Here is a 22,434-nt window from a genome sequence, read left to right as displayed (position 1 = left end):
CTACCTTATAAAAATAATTGTCCGGTGACATGAGTGTATGAGAGGATATCCCACTTGGACAAGAGTGTGCAAGATAGCCAACAAAGAAGAGGTGGGAAAGGTTCCTCGGGATCCCATGGTCACAGAGGCTCTTCAATGAGCAACTTAAACCTCAGCATGTGCTTTTTGAATGATCTTCTTTTCACAAGGACATTCCCTTTGAAAGCTACCACATCCCAGTCACAACTTCAACCTCAGAACAAGGTGAGGTGAGATTTGTTGGGGTCACCCCATAAATTCCAGGCAGTAACTGGAGTTCTTCTACCTCACAGTTTGCCACCCCACTACTGCATAAAGGAATTCACTGGCATTCACTATTCAAATATTTTGTTGTATTCTTGACATAAACCAGCAGGCTGAACTTGCTTGGGTGGCTTGACTGCTTTTAAGTACAGGATACCATTAATTGGGTGTCTGGTGCTGTAAGGCAGCAACTCTACTGCTGCGCCACCATGTCACCATCTTCAGACGGGTTTCCAGGGTCCATGGTGGGCGAGAGTGCCAGGCCTGCCACGTAGCTCCGCTGTCCTTGTGCCGCATGGTCTGACGGTCCTGACTCATCACTCATATAGCCAATTTCTCTGTGCCTGTGACTCACCATAAGTGCAATGTTGCCACACAATTGCTCAAACACTGACTTCACTGTCGGGACTGCTCCAAAGAAACCCTGTCGTACTTGGCAGAGCACGTCTGAGGATATGCTGTGTATTCTTGGCTGCTGCAAAGTTTTGCCATTATGAGGCTCATTGCCAGGTGCATAATGGCCCACTCAGCAGCAGGACAAGAGCAACCCCAGTCAACCCATTTCCTGCCAGACTGACGACAAACAATTTATCTGACACCATTATTAGAACGTAGAATAGTGCAGCACGGGTACAGGTCCTTCGGTCCACAGTGTCTGTGCCGATCATGATGTCAAGACCAATTCTTATCTATATCCCTCCATTCTCTGAATATCCATGTGCCTATCCAAAAGCCTCTTAAATGCCACCATCATATCTACCTCAACCACCAACTCCGGCATGGGGGAGAAGGCACAGCTTTCGACTATGCACGAGTTTGACTACGTGTAAGAGCAAAATGTACTTAAACAAGAAAAAGTTTGGATGAATATCTTACTGTTTTTACTACGACAATAAATAAACTATTAATTAAGAGACTGTGTTTTCAAGATTTATCTTTGGACGGCTTTCAATGTCTCGTGGAGAGCTCGCAAGCATATCGAAATTATCTCCTTACCCGTCTTCAATCATAGTGGCTAGAGGAAATATTCCTTGAACGATATAATAATCTGCCATTACACTCCTTTAAACTTTGCCCCTTTCACCTCAAAGATTTGCCCTCTGACTGTCTACCCTATCTAAGGTTCTGACTGTCTACCCTATCCATGCCTCCTTTAACAACTTTAATTCCTCATTCAACAAGTCTCACATCCTACTTCCCTCTGCTGCAAATATCACAGTGACTGCATGCACACAATGCAAAGGATAAAATCAATCAAAACATGAAACTACTTCATAAACCAAGATGGGCCAATCTTCATGCAAATATCAATTATGAATTCTCGTATTCCCTTTAATCTATCCTCTAGGTGCCTTTTGTGTTCTACCCAGTGATTAACTATATAACCATATAACAATTACAGCACGGAAACAGGCCATCTCGGCCCTACAAGTCCATGCCGAACAAATTTCTTTTCCCCTTAGTCCCACCTGCCTGCACTCATACCATAACCCTCAATTCCCTTCGCATCCATATGACTATCCAATTTATTTTTAAATGATACCAATGAACCTGCCTCCACCACTTCCACTGGGAGCTCATTCCACACCGCCACCACTCTCTGAGTAAAGAAGTTCCCCCTCATATTACCCCTAAACTTCTGTCCCTTAATTCTGAAGTCATGTCCTCTTGTTTGAATCTTCCCTATTCTCAAAGGGAAAAGCTTGTCCACATCAACTCTGTCTATCCCTCTCATCATTTTAAAGACCTCTATCAGGTCCCCCCCTTAACCTTCTGCGCTCCAGAGAATAAAGACCTAACTTATTCAACCTATCTCTGTAACTTAGTTGTTGAAACCCAGGCAACATTCTAGTAAATCTCCTCTGTACTCTCTCTATTTTGATTGTGGCATGACAGGAGAAAGGTTGTTGATTTCAGAGGAGGAGGCAGCAGATGGTTTTAGAGGATGATTCTCGAAGGGTTGATGGTGGACCACAACCTCATGGGATAAGCGGCAACAGTCTGCGTTGGTCAGCTGCAGGCATCAGCAAGGTCACTGGTGAAACGGCAATGGTGAGATCACTATCTCTCATCCTGAGGGGCAAAAGTAATGATGTAGACAAAAAATGCTGGAGAAACTCGGTGGGTGAGGTAATGATGTAGTGAGAGAAAGATTTCAGGAAAACATTGGGCTTTGATTACAACAACTGCAGCTTTTTAATCAGATGATAACGTGGACTGATGAAGAAGTGGGATGTGAGAAGGAAGGTTAGGTATGAAAAATCCATCATCCTATATGGTTAGAGTAGTGCTGGGGTCATATTTATGGTGAACATTCCGCTTGTAGGTAAGATGATGTGGCTGTGTCTGGGGTCTGTCAATTATCCCCTGATGTCTGTGATTACACACCAGCTTGAGAGAGGTAACCAAATTACCATTAGCCATGGTTGAATAACATCTCTACCAATGTCTCCAATGCAATGTTGGAACGGTCTCTGTTCCCCAGGGCAGTGAGGGGGAACACCTGTCAGTCGATGCTGTAGTCACAATGTCTCTCTATTTAAGAGATGTTCATAAGTCACAGGAGCAGAATTAGGCCATTTGGCCTATCAAGACTACTACGCATTCAATCATGGCTGATCTATATTTCAACCCCATTCTCCTGCCTTCTCCTCATAATCCCTGATGCCCTTACTACTCAAGAATCTGTCAATCTCCGCCTTAAAATACCCAATGACTTGGCTTCCACAGCTGTCTGTGGCCATGAATTCCACAGCTTCACCATCCCCTGACTAAAGAAATTCCATTTCATCTCCTTTCTAAAGGTACATCCTTTTATTCTGAGACTATGGTACATCCTTTTTATTCTGAGACGATGGCCTCTGGTCCTAGACTCTCCACATCCACTCTATCCAGGCCTTTCACTATTCGTTAAGTTTCAATGAGGTTCCCCCCTCATTCTTCTAAACTCCAGCGAGTATAGGCCCAGTGTCGTCAAACACTTATTATATGCTAACCTAATTATTCCTAGGATCATTCTCATAAACCTTCTCTGGACTGTCTCCGATGCAGAAGTTGTTATCAAAGTTATCACTTTGCACTTCATCACAACACAAGGTGACTGAGAGTCCAATTTTGAGTGGGAGACACAAAGGACTGCAGATACTGGAATCTTGAGCAAAAGACATAGTGCTGGAGGAACTCAGCGGGTCTGCAGCATCTGGGGAAGGTGTGGACAAGCAATGTTTTGAGTCGGTCCTCTTCTTCAGATTGGGGATCTGAATATTGAATATGACTTCACTTGTAAAAAAGAAATGTGGACAAAAATTAAAGGATATAGCTTAGAATGAGATGGCCTAGCCTGGCCTTTTCTTTTCTTGTTTCCTCCAAACTTAAAGTGCTTACACCTCTTGATTGACAGTATTCACTTGGATCAACAGTTATACTTCACACTCCTCAGCCTCAGTCTTTGTTGCTCTTTTCCCTCTTGAAACCTAATGTGGTTGATGCAAGCAGTATTTCTTGCAGTATGTTCACCACATCCACCTTCCCTTATTTCAATTTCAATAGGAAAATACTATGATGCACGAGATTGATACAGGACATGATGTGGAAGATTGCAACCTTCACATGGCCCGCCCTGTTTTGACGAATGCTACCAACCTGGCGTGCACAATCAAATAAGGTCAAATAGAACAAGTTGTACTACAACTTTAGGCTGTGCACGCCATATGCAAGAAGAAGAAGAGATATGGTACATGCAATTTCGGCTATGATTTTCCCAGCTTGAACCCTTAATCTACAAAGGTCATCCTGTATGGAAATATCTGATGTCCAGAATTTTCCAGACATTTGCACATAGTTAGAAATAAATTTACTCTGAAGTGATATAGTCCAATAGATTCTGGAATCCCCTCCTGACAAGGTAAAAGATGTCATGTCCACAACACACTATGTACTTTTGAAATGTAGTGTTGGCAACTCTACTATTTATCTCTACCATTCATTATACTGGGCATGCTCTTGACATGTATTTACCAGAACTCCCAAACAGCATTTGAGTTAACTGCAAATGTTGAAACACTGCCCCACATACCCAGGGACACGTCTTTAACATATAAATACGGTATCAAGAAAAGCAGAGAAGCAACATGTGTAAACATGACTGTGACTTTAGGTTGTGACCTTGTTCCAGGAAATTTTTAGATGCGCTATTGAGAACCAGCAAACAAATAAATCCATAAAGTTACTTTAAATGAAAGCTTATTTTCCTTGTTTACACTTTGTATCAACCGTCGTGTATGTCCATTGATGAAAGGGAATCCACACAAGGCATCTTTCTGCAGGGGGGGGCTGGGGTTACACAGACATCGCTTCCGCCCACCGGCCCTTTTGTCCACGGACCCACGTTCCAGCGGCGCACAGTCCGTGCGGCACCGGAAGTCGCACAGTCCGTGCGGCACCGGAAGTCGCACAGTCCGTGCGGCTGGTTCTGGCTACGGCGCAGGCGCAGAGGATCGTTTGGTCAGAATGAAGCCGGCGGTGGATGAGATGTTTCCGGAAGGAGCGGGGCCGTATGTGGACCTGGATGAGGTGGGGGGTGGGGGTGGGGGTGATGGGTGGGGGTGGGGGTGGGGATGGGGGGTGATGGGTGAGGGTGGGGGGTGGGGGGGTGATGGGTGGGGGACATGGGTGAGGGGTGGGGGTGAGGGTGATGCCCGGGGGTGATGGGGGGGGGTGATGGGTGGGGGTGATGGGTGAGGGTGATGGGAACAATGATGTGTGGGGGTAGATGGGTGAGGGTGGGAAAAAGGGTGAATGGGGGGGGGTGATGGGTGGGGGTGATGGGTGGGGGTGAGGGTGGGGGTGAGTGGGTGAGGGGTGATGGGTGTGGGGGGTGGGTGAGGGTGGGGGTTGGGGTGATGGGTGGGGGTGATGGGGGGGGTGAGGGTGGGGGGGGGGGGGGGGATGGGTGGGGGTGATGGGTGGGGGTGATGGGCAGGGGGTCAGAGGGTGGGGGGTGATGGGTGAGGGTGATGGGGTGGGGGTAATGGGTGAGGGTGATGGGTGAGGTGGGGGGGGGGGGTGATGGGTGATGGGTGATGGGTGGGTGGGGGTGGGGGGTGGGTGGGGTGGGGGTGAGGGTGTGAGGGTGGGGGTGGGGGTGAGGGTGATGGGTGGGGGGGATGATGGGTGGGGGTGATGGGTGAGGGTGGGGGTGAGGGTGGGGGTGGGGGACTCCCTGGGGTGGGGGTGATGGGTGGGGGTGAGGGTGGGGGTGGGGGTGATGGGTGGGGGTGATGGGTGGGGGTGATGGACCATTTTTTTGAGGGTGGGGGTGATGGGTGAGGGTGATGGGTGGGGGTGATGGGTTTTCAGGTGATGGGTCCTGGGTGGTGGGGGGTGGGGGTGATGGGTGATGGGTGAGGGTGATGGGTGATGACCAAGCGCAAGCTCGGGTGATGGGTGAGGGTGGGGGTGGGGTTGGGGTGGGGGTGAGGGTGGGGGTGGGGGGTGATGTGGGGGGTCTCATTGGGTGAGGGTGATGGGTGGGGGGTGATGGGTGAGGGTGATGGGTGGGGGTGATGGGTGAGGGGTGATGGGTGGGGGTGATGGGTGAGGGTGATGGGTGAGGGTGGGGGGTGGGGGTGGTGGTGATGGGTGAGGGTGATGGGTGAGGGTGGGGGTGGGGGTGATGGGTGAGGGTGATGGGTGGTGGGTGTGATGGGTGAGGGTGGGGGTGAGGGTTCCCTGGGGTGAAGGTGGGGGTGGTGGTGGGGGGGGGTGGGGGGTGATGGGTGAGGGTGGGGGGTGGTGGTGATGGGTGGGGGTGAGGGTGGGGGTGATGGGTGGGGGTGAGGGTGGGGGTGAGGGTGGGGGGGATTCCCAGGTGTGGGGGGGGGGTGATGGGTGATGGGTGAGGGTGGGGTGGAATGAGGGTGGGGGTGAAGGTGAGGGTGGGGGTGAGGGAGGGGGGGGTGATGGGTGAGGGTGATGGGTGGGGGTGATGGGTGATGGGTGAGGGTGGGGGTGAGGGTGGGGGTGAAGGTGAAAAAGGGGGGGTGATGGGTGGGGGTGAGGGTGGGGGGTGATGGGTGAGGGTGATGGGTGGGGGGTGATGGGTGAGGGTGGGTGGGGGTGAGGGTGGGGGTGAAGGTGGGGGTGGTGGTGATGGGTGGGGGGTGATGGGTGAGGGTGGGGGGTGGTGGCCGGCCGGACAGTGGGCGGGGAAGCTGCAGAGCAAAGAGCCCGGGGCCGCCGGCGGGTTGAGTCAAGAATGTTTTATTGTCATATGTCCCAGAGAGAACAATGACATTCTTACTTGTAGTAGCGACAACACAATATGTAAACATAGAACACTAAACAAAATGATAAACGAGAAAAAAGTTCAATGTATATATATATATATCACACACACGCACACACACACACAAACAAACATAATAATAGGCAAACAGACAAAACGCATGCTCCCAAGTCTACAGTTCAGAGCTTATTTGTAGTCTTTAATAGCCAGATGGCGGCAGGGAATAAGTTGTTCCTGGACTTTAAAGTTTTCAGTCTCCTTTACCTTCTTCCTGATGGCAGGAGTCAAATCAGAGTGTGGCCGGGGTGATGTGGGTCCTTAATTATACTGGCTGCCTTTTTAAAGGCTCTCACTAGGGTCTCATCGATATATTGCAGCTCTGCTCTTGCTCCCCCTCCTCCATTCGTAATGAGGACAGAGTCCCCCTTGTTCTCACCTTCCATCCTATCAGCCATCGCATATATCATTAAACATTTTCGCCACCTCCAACAAGATCCCACCCCTTTCTCCTTTCCGTAGAGACTCCCTGGTCAACTCGTCCCATCCCACCCAAACCACCCCCTCCCCAGGTACTTTCCCCTGCAACCACAGGAGATGCAACACCTGACCATTTTTTTAAACTCTGCCCCCTCAACTCCGTCCAAGGACCCCAACAGTCTTTTCAGGTGAGGCACCTCCTTCAACCTCACCTACTGTATCAGCTGTTCCAGGTGTCAATTCCGGTATATCAGCGAGACCAAGCGCAAGCTCGGCGATCGTTTCGCTGTCAGTCTGTCTTAACCTACCTGATCTCCTGGTTACTCAGCACTTCAACTTTCCCTCTCATTCCCAATCTAACATTTCTGTCCTGGGCCTCTTCCATGGTCAGATTGAGGCCCAGTGCAAATTGGAGGAAAAGCAGCTCATTGCTCTTAGGTGGTGAATACTGCCAAGACATCCCACCATCTACAGGAGTCGCTGCCTCAAAAAGGCGGTCAGCATCATAAGAGATCCACACCGTCCTGCCCATGCTCTCATTTCACTCCTGCCATGAGGAAGAAAGTATAGGTGCCTGAAAACTGTAACTTCAACATTCAGGAGCAATTTCTTCCCTGCAACCATCAGGCTATTAAACACTACAACCTCCAAATAAGCTCTGAACTATATAGACTTGGGGGCATTGTTTTTAGCTTTGTACTATTATTTACATATGCCTATAAATCAATAATGAAAATAATTTCCCCCATCTCTTTAAGTTTTTTAAAGCTTCCCAGGTGCTGCCCGAGTTTACATCAACTAACAGAATACCAGCTTGGTTTGGAATTATTTTATCAGTGAAATTCGATGTAAGTGTTGAAGTTCTGTTAACAATAAAATGTCTTTTTTTAACCTTTGTCTATTTTTCAGGCAGGAGGAAGTTCAGGACTTCTGATGGACCTTGCAGCTAATGAAAAAGCAGTCCATGCAGATTTCTTTAATGGTGGGTAATCCTTTCATAATTTTTCACACAATTTTCTGGCCATTTATTTAATGTGATCTTATTGCGGCTGATTGAGTATTCTGCTTTAATTATCGTTTCCAAACTTGCCCATTTTTCTTTTCACTTTAAACATCTATGTGTTTCCTCTGACTCACAAGTTATTTGGGATAAATCATGATTACACAATGCAGTCTCTGGTTCTTTTTTTAAACTCTGCTAATGTGATCTCTGTTTCAGATTTTACTTTCATATTTTGGAGAATCTCCTTTACATTTTGCACTAAATCTTCGCTTGCAAAGCTCATTATAGTCACACATATTTCCTTCTCAAGCTATATGAAATGCTGAGTGATTTTCAGCCTCTATGACAATATTCAGAAAATTGAATCAAAAACGAAAATTGAATCAAACATTTTTTTTTGCTGGTAGGTAATTTCCCTTCTTGCCAGATTATGGAGAGGGCATGCAACAGGTGTTTGATAAGAACTGAAAGCAGAAGAATAAGCACTGAATAAAACAACAAATTATTGTTACTTTTACCAGGCATTTTTGGGTTACTTACTCTTAATGTGAGTGTAGTTGCAATGCCTCAGGCAGTACACAATTTGCCATGTTCAAATATTCAATGTAATGCAAAGATTACTGAAGAAAGTAATCTTTCTTTCTACAATAAATCGTAGTGTTTCAGTACCTGGCATCATAGCACAGTAAAGAAAGGAGATAAACATTTAAAAATCTCTTTAGGATTTTGTTTCCATATTTTATCTTTTGCTTTTCTATTTTATTATTGGAATTTCATGTTTAAAAATAATCCCAATCGAAACATTCCTTATGGTAGAAACGTGAATGGTATGGTTCTAAGTTACCAGTTGAGATATTGCTCGCCACATTGGGGCAAATGGTGGAGGCTGTGTTGATTATTAATTCATATTGCAGGCATTAAATAATGACAGGGTCAAAAAGTAAAATCGCTGTAAATTTGAAAAATTACTTTGAAAATGTACAAATGAATTTTATTTTTCTGTTCAATTTGTTACTTCAACGACTTGATATGTAACATACACAGTGAGATGGGTAGAAGCTTCTTGAATCACGGAATAAGGTTTTGATGACTCAGCCAACATAGTTGCTTTCATGTTTCAATCAAGTGATAAATCTCTCTTGCACTATTTTCAATTTGCAATAATAGCTATCCCGTGGGTTTTTGGTAAGACTTCGATCAAACAAAAAAGTAAAATTCCCCCTCAATCATTCAGTGTATTCTATTTTAGCATGCTAATTTAGTATTGTATTGATATGTATTTCACACAGAAATGAATGTGGCGAACTTTAAACTTAGTTAAGATCTCAACCACTTAAGTAAGAATTTTACTGTTCACAGCGAGAGAGGGCAGATGATGCTAGTTGAACTGCTAGGTGAACAGTGAGGTATTTATGCACTGCTGTTGTTATCAAAGTCTCATCTAAGTTGCAAATGTTTATTATAATTGTAGTTTTAAAATGTATAAATTTGACTGAATTTGTCAGGTGTACTTGTTTATGATTTCAGTCACCTTCGTGTCCTGTGCTATGGTGCCAGTTACTAAAACACTGATTTATTGTAGAAACAAGGAATTGCATTTGCAGGTCTACTGAGCAAAGACAAATGCTGGAGTAACTCATCGGGTCAGGTCAGCATGGATAGATGACATTTTGGGTCGGGACCCTTCAGTTTAAAGGTCTAAACCCAAAATGTCATCTACCCATGTTCTCCAGGGATGCTGTTTCACCCACTGGGTTACTGCAGCATTTTGTGTCTTTACTATGATTTATTGTTTGGATTTATAAAGAAATTGACATTGAATTCTCCAATTTGAAGCAATCACTCCCTCCCTCTTTCTTTCCTATGCCCTCACCACCAACCCAGTGCTTACCCATTTCTAGCACTCTCCTGCCCAGTCAGCCTGCACCGTTCCCATCCATTATACACCCATCTCACGTCTGTCATTCCCGCTTTCCCTTCCACCTATAACACTCCCTCTGGCTTTACATTTCACTCCTCTTACCTGACACCTTTTTGTCGCCTTTTCATTTCCAGTTTTTGCCACTTACTCCAACCACCTGCCAAACTCCCCTTACCTGCATCTACCTATCACTTGCCAGGCTTTGTCTCACTCCCACTTCTCTTTTCCTCTCGCACAATAGAACTGAAGAAGGGTCCTGACCTGAAACGTTACTTGCCATTGCTGCCCTCCCCCCCCCTCCCGATGCTGTGTGACCCGCTGAGTTACTCCATCACTGTTTTTTCTCCCTTGTGTTGAATGTTTAAATTTGTGAGGAGATAGAAGGAAATCAGCCTTTCTCATTTTCAACAGATTGGTTGAGTATGCGGAAATGACAGGAAGTAAAGGCAAGGAAGGTAGGAGAAAGAAATGAATTATTTCAGGGTAATTAATTATGCATTGTTTACACTTTAGATTTTGAAGACCTCTTTGACGACGATGATATTCAGTAATTTGGTCTCTTCACGTCATTCAAACCTCAAATATGGAAAAGGAAAGAAGTTGGACAATATTGTAGCATATTCAAAAACATCCTTGCGTTTGTTAAACATCTTGTTTTATAAATATGGATTTGCTCACTCTTTTTTGTTTTAAAGTGTACATTTTATTAAATTAATAACTTTTTTTGTAAAATATATTTGTAACATTTTTTTCTTTCAACAGCCAAAAAATATGCCCTTTCACCTAGAATAAAATTGTTGAGGTATTCAGATAACTGAAGGACAGTGTTGAAGGAAGCATCTTGGGGTACATAGTATAATCAAATCAGTATAAATACTTAGTTCCATTATTTAGAAATCACTGTGCAATTTTTGTGCGAAGATTTACGTTGTTAGGATATATTTTGTTCACTAGTACAATATGATAATATTTCAGAGCTGTGAAGTGTATTAAACTCTCTTCTGACTTCCAGTTTTTATTCCTGACTAGACTAAGTGGGACCCGTTGGGTCCCTTTCACATGTGAGGCCTAGTCCCCCAACGCAATATTCCATCACTCACCCGTTCTTCCAATGCAACCCATCTCCCCAATGCAATAGTGCACCACTCACACACAGCCCCCAACTGCGCAGGCACGGCTCATTTCCCCTCATCCCCAGCACTCCTTCCCCCTCCTCTTCACCCTCCCTCTTCTTTCCACTCTCCTCCTCCCCTCCCACAATCCCTCCTTCTTTCCCCTACCCCTCCCTCCATAACTCCTCTTCACTCCCTACCCCTCTATCCCCTATTCCCCCCCCCCACTCCTCACCTCCCCAAATACCCCCCTACTATCCTTCCTGACTTCCCCCACTGTCCTCCTCTCCCTCTATTCCCCACCTCCCCCTCCTCTCCCACTACTCCCTCTCCTCACTTCCCCCACTTCCCCCCTCTCCCTCCCCACCCCTTCCTCTCCCTCAATCCTCCCACTCTTCCTCCTCCCCTCCCCCAATACCTCCCTCACCCTTGCTCTCCCTTCCCCTACCCTCAGTCACTCCCTCCCTCCATCCATAAAGATCAGCTTCTGCAATTCCTTCCTCCACAGGCCATTCATTGTTAACTGTGGTTTAGATCCAATTGACTTGACAATTGGACCAGTTTGCATTCAAACTCCAACTCCACGCAACCTGACTCTCCCTCCCTCCCTCTGCCCATCCCCATACCCATCCTTCTCAACACAGAGGGTAGTTGAGGCCAGAGGGTAGTTGAGGCCAGTTCATTGGCTATATTTAAGAGGGAGTTAGATGTGGCCCTTGTGGCTAAAGGGGATCAGGGGGTATGGAGAGAAGGCAGGTACGGGATACTGAGTTGGATGATCAGCCATGATCATATTGAATGGCGGTGCAGGCTCGAAGGGCCGAATGGCCTACTCCGGCACCTAATTTCTATGTTTCTATCCTGCAACCCGCCTCTCCCTCCCTCTGCCCATCCCCATCCTGCAACCCGACCCTCCCTCCCTCCCTCTGCCCATCCCCATCCCCACCCTGCAACCCGACTCTCCCTCTGCCCATCCCCATCCTGTCCGACCGCCCGCTGCTGCTGCTTGGTCCATCCCCGCCTTGCCCACCCATCTACCTACCTGCCTGCCTGGCTGCCTGTTTGCTGCTGTCGCCGGTCTGGGCCGTGGGAGGATGGAGTCTGTGATGAGCTGGTGGAGAAACATAGAAAATAGGTGCAGGAGTAGAGGCCATTCGGCCCTTCGAGCCTGCATTGCCATTCAATATGATCATGGCTGATCATCCAACTCAGTATCCTGTACCAGCCTTCTCTCCAAACCCCCCGATCCCTTTAGCCACAAGGGCCACATCTAACTCCCTCTTAAATATAGCCAATGAACTCGCCTCAACTAACTTCTGTGGCAGAGAGTTCCAGAGATTCACCATTCTCAGAAGATCTCCGAGAAGGCCATGAGGGTGAGTTACTTTAGCAGAGGCGGCTGAGGAGACGGACCTGGGGGGACAGGTAGACGGGACCGCCATTGCTGCAGAGGGCAGGCGGGGGAGAGGGAGAAGGGTGAGTGATGAGGGAGAGAGAGGAGGGGCCTGGGCCTCCACTGAAATCCCCCACAGCCACCGCCGGTGGTGCGGGAGACGATAGACAAATTACTGTGAGGAGGGACAGGCCGCCCCCATGGGGCAGGAAGGGGCATCACCATCCCGGCATGGCATTGACCGACAGGAGAAGAGACCAATCTGCGTGGCGCTGACTGAAGGAATCTGCGCACGCGCGTTTTTTAAGAGTTTTAAACCTTGATAACTTTTACAATATACCACCGATCGGAACGAAACTTGTTGCACTCGCAGCACAGGAGAACGGTGAGAAACCTGGCGAAAAATCGTACACTATCGCACCGTTTTTGCGCAAATAGAAAAACCGCACAAACCGGAAGACCACACGATCAGAGTTTTAGTTATGTATAGATAGATGTATGTATGGATGGATGGATGATTCGGATGCCAACTGCGCAACTCTGGATACAAGGTTATCACTTAAAAAAAACGAAGATTAGAAGTGACATTGCACCATCTAACTTGCTCTTCCATTGGAAGAATATTATCTCAATAACCAACTCTCTAAATGATTTCATTTTGTTTTCATTGGTGAAAATCACCCCTTTCTCCGAACCTGAAGACTTGGCTTGATTTTCCTTTTGGCGGAAAATAATCTTGCATCCTATTTACTGCACAGCAAGAAGCCACTCAGCCCTTCCTCACATTTACTGCTTCACCTGACTCCTTAAATAAGTTGTCTTATGCTTATCTCCTTTAAATGTATCGCAATGCTGTTTTCTTCAACCACATGTTATGGTAGGTTTCTACAAACCCATATCTGGGTGAAGAAATTTCTTCTACCAGTAACTAGTACCATCTTCCTCAAATGGAAATTACCCTTTTAGCCTGCCTCTTTATTTTTCATTAGTTAGTCAATCGCTTATCCATGCTACAAAATTATTTCCCAATACCATGACCTCTTACTATATGCACTATTTGTTTAATTGAAACATCACAATGAAATCCTTTGGAAATCCAAATTTACTATGTTGAATTGTTTCACTTTTACCATCCCACTCATTAGATCCTCAAGGAACACAAATATGTTTTTCAATTTCTCTTTCATAAAACTTTTCTTTGACTGCATTATGATTATATCAGTACACACAGGTTCCTACTCTCCTGCATTTCATGTCCACAGTGAGGTCATAAATCTCAAGTTTTCCTACTTTTCTCTGGAAAGCAGGAGATGTATATTAGGTGTCTGAAGAAGGGTTTCGACCCAAAATGTTGCCTATTTCCTTTGCTCCATAGATGCTGCCTCACCCGCTGAGTTTCTCCAGCATTTTTGTCTACCATGCATATTAAGTAGTTTACTTTATATTGAGCAAAAAACAAACAATTATGGTGGTGTTCACCAAGGCCAGGTGGAAAAATAGATTGAAAGGTAAGAGTCGATGAACAGTAAAAGGCATTTAAGGAAATATTTAATAATTCTCAAGGAAGGTGTTTTCCATTGAAGAATAAGGACTCTGCAAGGTCCATCTGAGGCTTATCAAGGAAATTAAGGAAGGTATCATTAAAAGAAAATACTTTGAATGAAGCATTTATTAGTGGAAAGCCAGAAGACCAGGAACATTTTAGAAACCAGCAAAGAATGGCTAAAATAATAATTAGAGTAAGTCGTTTATGAAGGGAAATCAGCTAAATATATTAAAACAGATGCTTAGGGCTTCAATAATGCATAAAAAGGAAGAGGGGGACAAGTTAGTGTTTGTCCTTTAGAAGATGAGATGAGGAATTAATAATGGGAAATAAAATACTTAACAAGTATTTTAAACCTGTCAACAGCTCAAGTACAAATGATAGTAATAAAGGGAATAGAAGAACTTAGGACAATGAGCAGCACTAGTGAAATATGTTCCAATAATGGGATTAAGAGCTGAGAAGACACTGAGACCTGAAGGCCCACATCCTAGGGCCTTAAAATGGGTGTGTTTAGTAATAGCAAATGCATAGGTCATGATAAGTCAAAGTTCTCTGGTCCTCATGAAAAGCAAATCAACAGGAACATGTTCATTGATTATAGGAGCAGAATTAGGCCATTTGGCCTATCAATTCTACATCGCCATTCAATCATGGCTGATCTATCTTTCCCTCTCAACCCCATTCTCCTGCCTTCTCCCCATAACCACTGACACCCGAACTAATCAAGTATCTGTCAATCTGCATTTGCTTTGATCTGTTCTTTTCACACGTTGGATGCTCTTTGTGCCCTTCCATATCTCTAGTGACCCTCTCCCCTGACTATGTCTGAATGGTTCTTTATTGTCACATATGCACTGCATAATGAAATTCTTGCACCCGTTGCCACATTTTGACGCCAAAGAGAGTGTCGCCCAATGTGGTGCTCGAACCCACGACCCTGAGATTAAGAGACTCATGCCCTATTGACTGAGCTAGTTGGGCTAAGGGTTTCGACCCGAAATGTCACTCATTCCTTCTCTCCTGTCCTGCTGAGTTACTCCAGCATTTTGTGTCCATCTTCCTTGAAAATACCCAATGACTTGACCTGTCGCCATGAATTCCACAACAGTAGTACCCTGTATTTAAAATATTTTAAGTAAGAAGCAAGTTTATCTTGAAGAACTATCCAAAAATATGAATAGGTCATATTTTTGAACTAAAAATAAATTAATGTTTTCTGAAAATTAATGATGCTTCAACTTCTACTTGCTATTACAGAACACATTTTACATGTCTGTCACAGCAGTGTAGCTGCCCAGTTGTTTTAATTATTTCTCCATCAGAATCACAAGCCAAATTGTTTGACTGTAAACAGTAACAAATTAAAGTTTTACTTCTCCGCACACTCCCACACATTTAATTGGGAACAGTTTCAGTTATTTTTTATAACATTCCAGTTTGTTGGATATGAATCCAGTGCTTTAATTATTTGCACATTTTCTAATGGTTTATCTTTTTTTTTAATAATATGCTGCTTCTATAAACACATTATGAACCACGTTACATGTTCAATTAAATCTGAACATTGTTTCTTAAATCTTTTGGGTGATTACATGACAATTTAATTGCAATAACAAGCAAGAGTGAATTAATTGTACATTGGATTGTAACCTTGAAGAGAAGTCTTCAATTACTGTGGCTCTGTTATTGCCCAATAGAAATAAAATATTACCAACCAGTATGCTCAGTGCTGTAACATACCCACAGACTGAAAATATACCACATTCAAAAATATGGATTGTAGCACAACAGTTTTTTTCTTCTGGAGAGTTTACTATTGATGATTTTAATGAGTAGATATAATAAGGGGTCAGGTGGTGGAGTGCTGAATGGGGGGACTGAAAGAGAATTATGCCAGTCTGTCTTGCCTCTAAGCATTGTATAATGTAGAATGACATATTTGATCACCAGAGTCTTGGGATGCAAGCAGAAGCCTCCACGTGGCGCATCCCGGGCAATGCTGACGACATAAACTGTACCACGGTGACTGACTGAAGTAGCTAATTCTGCAACTACCGACCGTCAACCGTCACTGACCGACCGGAAATACGTGATATAGAAGATGGCTGGACACGAGGAAGAAGACCAGAGTCTTCATGGTAAGATGTGTATAGGAAAAAGGATCAAGAAAATAATTGAAGATAATTAGAGTGAAGCTTATTGTAAAACAAAACTTTCATTGAGCACGAGTAAACACTTGTCAACATTTTCAGGTTTCAATATATTTATTTGAGCATCCGAAAACAATTTATTTTAGAAAGCAACACAAAATGATAAAGGCATAAAATCATTTTTAAACTATTGGAGCATAGAATATTTGTTGTTTGCTTGCAGTTTGTATTAATACCTTGTGTTACCTGATCATGGAACTGTCTCCTTGACTCCAACTATAAGGGACAATTGCAATTAAAAGTCTGCAACATCAACGATGTACTCAATAGGCTATGTTCAAAATTTGCAGAATGCCTTTATTGATGACAGCACCTTGTGATCACAAATCTCATTGGCTTTACAGAGTTCATATTAACATGCATTTGAGATATTGAGCAAAGAAATGTCAAAGAGTTAAGGAAAATTTGCAAAGCTCAGAAACAAATAATTCATTTAGAAGCTATTGTTCATTTTGTTAGTAATCATCCAATTCTGATTTCGGTATTTTTTAAACATATTTGATTGAGGAGCAAATTTTAGTAATCTGAAATTAAAATTAAATCCACTGTAAAGCAACACTGAGCTATTGAGCACATGGAAGTAAAAGACATAAACTTTTTGACTTGTAAGTCTTCATCAGAAATCCTTAATAAAGCATTTTTACTCAAACTAATCACGTTATCTCAAATTTTGCTTAAATGCTGATTAATCTGATTGATTGCTTACACTGTAGGCTTTGTTCTGTTCTTATTTTTATCTTGAATCTCCCACCTTGTTGTGCCAATGTAACAGATGAGCCATCATCATAATGGTTGAGGAGTGTGCTATTGTGTGCATGAATTGGCCCTTTGGCCCAGAACATCTATACAGTGCATTCAAAAAGTATTCAGACCCCTTCAGTTTTTCCATATTTTGTTATGTTACTGCCTTATTTTAAAATGGATTAAATTATTTTTTGTATCATCAACCCACACACAATACCCCATAATAAAACAGCAAAAACGGGTGTTTGGAAATGTATGCAAAGTAATTTAAAAGAAATAACTGAAATATCACATTTACATAAGTATTCAGACCCTTTACTCAGTACTTTGTTGTGGTATCTTTGGCAGCAATTACAGCCTCAAGTCTTCTTGGGTATGATGCTACAAGCTTGGCACACCTGTATTTGGGTAATTTCCCCCATTCTTCTCGACAGATCCTCTCAAGCTCTGTCAGGTTGGATGGGGAGCGTCGATGCACAGCTATTTTCAGGTCCCCCCCAGAGATGTTCGATCGGGTTCAAGTCCGGGCTCTGGCTGGGCCACTCAAGGACCTTCACAAACTTGTCACAAAGCCACTCCTGCATTGTCCTGGCTATGTGCTTAGGGTCGTTGACCTGTTGGAATGTGTACCGCCGCCCCAGTCTGAGGTCCAGAACGTTCTGGAGCAAGTTTTCATCAAGGATCTCTTTGTACTTTGCTCTGTTCATCTTTCCCTCGATGCTGCCACCATAATGCTTCACCGTATGTATGGTATTGGTCAGGTGATGAGCGGTGCCTGGTTGGCATTCAGGCCAAAGAGTTCAATCTTGGTTTCATCAGACCAGAGAATCTTGTTTCTCATGGTCTGAGAGTCCTTTAGGTGCCTTTTGGCAAACTCCAAGCGGGCTGTCATGTGCCTTTTACTGAGGAGTGGCTTCTGCCTGGCCACTCTACCATAAAGGCCTGATTGGTAAATTGCTGCAGATATAGATGTCCTTCTATAGGTTCTCCCATATCCACAGAGAAACTCTGGACATCTGTCAGAGTGACCATCGGGTTCTTGGTCACCTCTTTGACCAAGGCCCTTCTCCCCTGCTTGCTCAGTTTGAGCGGCCAGCTATATGAAGAGTCCTGGTGGTTCCAAAGATCTTGTTGATAAAAAAAGAAATACTTTAATCAATTTACCTCCCTGATCCCTTTTAAATCTCCCTTTCACCTGTTAACCTAATCCTTCTAGCTTTAGATACCTTTACCAAGGGATTCTGACTCTCTACTCTATGCCTCTCATAATTTTTATCTTATATTACTAAAAGTCTGATCTTGACCACTTCCTGTTGTTCTGTATACTGATTTTAGAAAAAACGCTGCCACTTACGGCTGTGATTTTTGGCCATCTTACTCAGAGTCCCCCTCCGCTGCGCAGGACAAGAGGATTTTCCCCATCGATGAAAAATAAAAGAGTTATTACTGTTTAAAAGATGTTGAGATTCTCTCTCCTGAAGGCCACGCCCCTTCCGGAAGGGCTATAAAACCTGGAAGTGTTGAGTGCCTCAGTCAGTCTCTGCAAGATGGGGTAGTGAGAGGGTCACGTCTCTCAGTCTGAGCTGTGAATAACACAGAACACATGTCTACTAAACTGTGAGTGATTTTACTGACCTGTCAGTGCCCATAATGTGGTTTGGAAATGCTAAAGCTGTGTTGCCTTTGGTTTGGAAATGCTAAAGCTGTGTTGCCTTTGGTTTGGAAAAGCTAAAGCTGTGTAGCCTCGTTAAAGTTGCCTTGCCTAATTAAAGTTACCTTGCCTAATTAAAGTTGCCATGCCAAATTAAAGTTGCCTTGCCTTCTATATAATTAAAAGTCTAATCTTGACCACTTCCTGTTTGTGCTTTATATTGATTTTAGAAAAAATGCTACCATGTACAGTGATTTTTGGCCATCTTACCTCCCTTTAGACCCCCTCCACTCGTCAGGTTCCGAGGACTTCACCCATCGATGAAAAATAAAATAATTATTAGTGTTTCCTTTCTAATAACTGTTGAAGATTATTTTTTATTTTTGTGGGGTTGGGGGATTGGGGAGGGGGATGGAGGGCCTCACAAGTGAAATAGCTTAGGGCCTCTCTTCATCTAAATCTGGCCCTGCCCCCTGATACCTTTAGCCACAAGGGCCACATCTAACTCCCTCTTAAATATAGCCAATGAACTGGCCTCAACTACCTTCTGTGCCAGATAATTCCAGAGATTCACCACTCTCTGTATGAAAAATGTTTTTTTCATCTCGGTCCTAAAAGATTTCCCCCTTATCCTTAAACTGTGACCCCTTGTTCTGGACTTCCCCAACATCGGGAACATCTTCCTGCATCTAGCCTGTCCAACCCCTTAAGAATTTTGTAAGTTTCTATAAGATCCCCCCTCAATCTTCTAAATTCTAGCGAGTACAAACCGAGTTTATCCAGTCTTTCTTCATATGAAAGTCCTGACATCCCAGGAATCAATCTGGTGAACCTTCTCTGTACTCCCTCTATGGCAAGAGTGTATTTCCTCAGATTAGGAGACCAAAAATGTACGCAATACTCCAGGTGTGGTCTCACCAAGACCCTGTATGTCAAGTGTTCTACTAGAGGGGTGAACACGCTGGATCATGTCTACACCAATATCAAGCACGCGTATAGAGCCATCCCCCTCCCCCAACTCGGCCAGTCAGATCATCTCTCCCTCCTGCTCTCTCCAGCCTACACCCCCCTCAGACGCAGTGCCAGGCCCACCATAAGATCTGTTACAACCTGACCTGAAAATGCACTCTCCAATCTACAGGACTGCTTTACACAGACAAACTGGGACATATTCGAACACCAGCATCTGGAAACTCTCACAGAATCGGTGCTGGACTATATCAAGTTCTGCATCGGAAATGTGACTGTAGACAAAAACATACGGGTTTTCCCAAACCAGAAACCCTGGATGTCCAGCCAGGTCCGCACACTCCTCAGAGCCCGCGATGCTGCCTTCAGGTCAGGTGACAGAGCTCTGTACAGGGCTGCTCGAGCCGATCTGAAAAGTGGTATTAAAAAAGCCAAGGCGGACCATAAGAGGAGCATAGAGTCCCACTTGTCCAGCAATAATACACGGGAGGTATGGCGGGGCATACAAGACATTACCAACTACAGAGGCTGTGCCACAAAGTCAGAAGACCTGAGTGCGCCGCTGGCAGAAAAGCTAAATTGCTTCTTCTCCCGCTTTGAAACATCACAACAGCAGCACTCACCTGCTACAGCCCTGTTTCCACCCTCACCTAGCTCCTGTACTACTCCACTCACTGTCAGGGAACACGATGTCAGACGGGTGCTCCTGGCAGTGAACCCCAAGAAGGCTACCGGCCCAGATGGAGTCCCTGGTAAGGTGCTCAAAGCGTGCGCCCACCAGCTCACTGCCATCTTCACCAGAATTTTCAACCTCTCCCTGGCCCAGGCAGTTATTCCGTCCTGCCTAAAATCAGCCACAATCGTCCCTGTGCCGAAGAAGTCTACCATCACCAGCCTTAATGACTACCGTCCTGTGGCCCTCACTCCGGTAATCACGAAGTGCTTCGAGAGGTTGGTCCTCCAGCACATCAAGGACTATCTACCACCAGACCTCGACCCCCACCAATTCGCCTATCGCCAAAACAGATCCACAGAAGACGCCATTACCGTAGCTCTCCACTCTGTGCTGAGCCATCTGGAGCAGGGGCAGAGCTACGTCCGGATGCTCTTTGTGGATTTTAGTTCAGCCTTTAATACAATCATTCCGGACATTCTCATTGGTAAACTGGTCACTCTCGGCCTCCCCACTGTCACATGTGCCTGGATAAAGGATTTCCTCACCAACCGGCCCCAGACTGTGAGACTCGGCCCCCACCTCTCCTCCACTCGCAGGTTGAGTACCGGTTCCCCACAGGGCTGTGTGCTAAGCCCCCTCTTATACTGTCTCTACACCTACGACTGTAGTCCGGCCCACAACAACAACCGCATCGTCAAATTTGCTGACGACACTACTGTGGTCGGACTTATTTCAAAGGGAGACGAGGCAGCCTACAGAGAGGAAGTCCTGAAGTTGACAACCTGGTGCTCAGAAAATAATCTGGCTCTGAACACCAGGAAAACAAAAGAGCTCATTGTCGACTTCAGGAGGCACAGCACCGACTTAGCCCCCCTACACATCAACGGCGAGTGTGTGGAGAGGGTCAACACCTTCCGGTTTCTCGGCGTCCATATCGCTGCTGACATCTCCTGGACGGACAACACGACAGCGGTCATCAAGAAGGCTCAGCAGCGGCTGCCCTTCCTGAGGGTCCTCAGGAAGCACAACCTGGACTCTAACCTGCTGCTGACCTTCTACCGCTCGTCCATCGAGAGCCTGCTGACATACTGCATTACAGCATGGTATGGCAGCTGCACCATGGCAGACAGGGAGAGGCTTCAGAGGGTAACTAGGACAGCGCAGAGGATCATTGGCTGCCCTCTCCCCTCCCTGATGGACATCTACACCTCCCGCTGCCTTAGCAGGGCAAAGAAGATCATCAAAGACAGCTCCCATCCTGCGTTTGGACTGTTCGACTTGCTGCCCTCTGGAAGGCGCTATAGGTGCATCAAATCCAGGACAAACAGACTCAGGAATAGTTGCTTTCCGAGAATTATAACTACTATAAATTCAAATTCACACATGCACTGACTACACCGCCCAACACGGACTTCCATCTGTATATATGTATATATGTATGTAGCGCCGCAGAATTTGTGCACCTATTCCCCCCCCCCCCCCCCCATCTCCCTTCTGTTTTTTGTTTTTTCTGTTTCTTTTTTTTTTGTGCTAAATTGTATGTATGCACTGAGTACGAGCAGCTTTCAGTTTCACTGTACATGTATAGTGACAATAAATGGCATATCTATATCTATCTGTACAACTGCAGTAGAACCTCCCTGCTCCTATACTCAAATCCTTTTGCTATGAATGCGAACATACCATTCGCTTTCTTCACTGCCTGCTGCACCTGCATGCCTACTTTCAATGACTGGTGTACCATGACATACATACTTCACCCTTTTTGTTACCAACTGTTCTTTGGTTCTTTGTAACCAACTCTTCATCTGTACCACTTTGAGATATTCTTGTCCAGGCTTCTGCCAATCCTACTCACAAACCATTCACTGGAATTATATGAATGAATGGGAGATGATAGATTTACTGTCCTCAGGGCATCCCAACATGTTCCACGTCAAAGGAACTATATTTGAAGTCAAGACAATCTCTCAAAGAGTTTGTCTTTGCTTAAAAAGGAACTGTGGTAACTCATCAGTAAGCTTTATCCAGAATGTAGATCTACTTCTTTATTGGAACTGCAAAATGTCACAAAGGTGGAGACTAGAAGTATTACATTTCCTGCGTACATTGCACATTGAAAATGCAGCATGTCTTTGTCGGTATCTCTAAGTAGTAAGGA

The 22,434-nt window shown here is 45.0% G+C and overlaps 2 protein-coding genes across 2 annotated transcripts in view; both read left to right on the top strand.

Annotated features, from left to right (window-relative positions):
• The first annotated feature begins 4,698 nt into the window (after positions 1-4,698).
• cops9 (COP9 signalosome subunit 9) lies at positions 4,699-10,649 on the top strand. The gene is made up of 3 exons (XM_055646485.1): positions 4,699-4,854; positions 7,955-8,027; positions 10,483-10,649. Exons 1-3 carry the CDS (start codon positions 4,792-4,794, stop codon positions 10,518-10,520), a joined length of 174 nt encoding a protein of 57 aa, XP_055502460.1. The 5' UTR covers positions 4,699-4,791; the 3' UTR covers positions 10,521-10,649.
• Positions 10,650-15,952: 5,303 nt separating this feature from the next.
• LOC129703774 (uncharacterized) overlaps positions 15,953-22,434 on the top strand; it is a 35,399-nt gene continuing 28,917 nt past the window's right edge. The window contains exon 1 of the mRNA XM_055646484.1: positions 15,953-16,161. The gene's annotated coding sequence lies outside the window, so the exon portion shown is untranslated. The remainder of the gene's footprint in view (positions 16,162-22,434) is intronic.

Source organism: Leucoraja erinacea, chromosome 14 (genome assembly GCF_028641065.1).
Source record: "Leucoraja erinacea ecotype New England chromosome 14, Leri_hhj_1, whole genome shotgun sequence".
NCBI classification, from domain to species: domain Eukaryota; kingdom Metazoa; phylum Chordata; class Chondrichthyes; order Rajiformes; family Rajidae; genus Leucoraja; species Leucoraja erinaceus.
The sequence above is the reverse complement of the archived record's forward strand: the minus strand, read 5'-3'. Positions and strand labels throughout refer to the sequence as shown.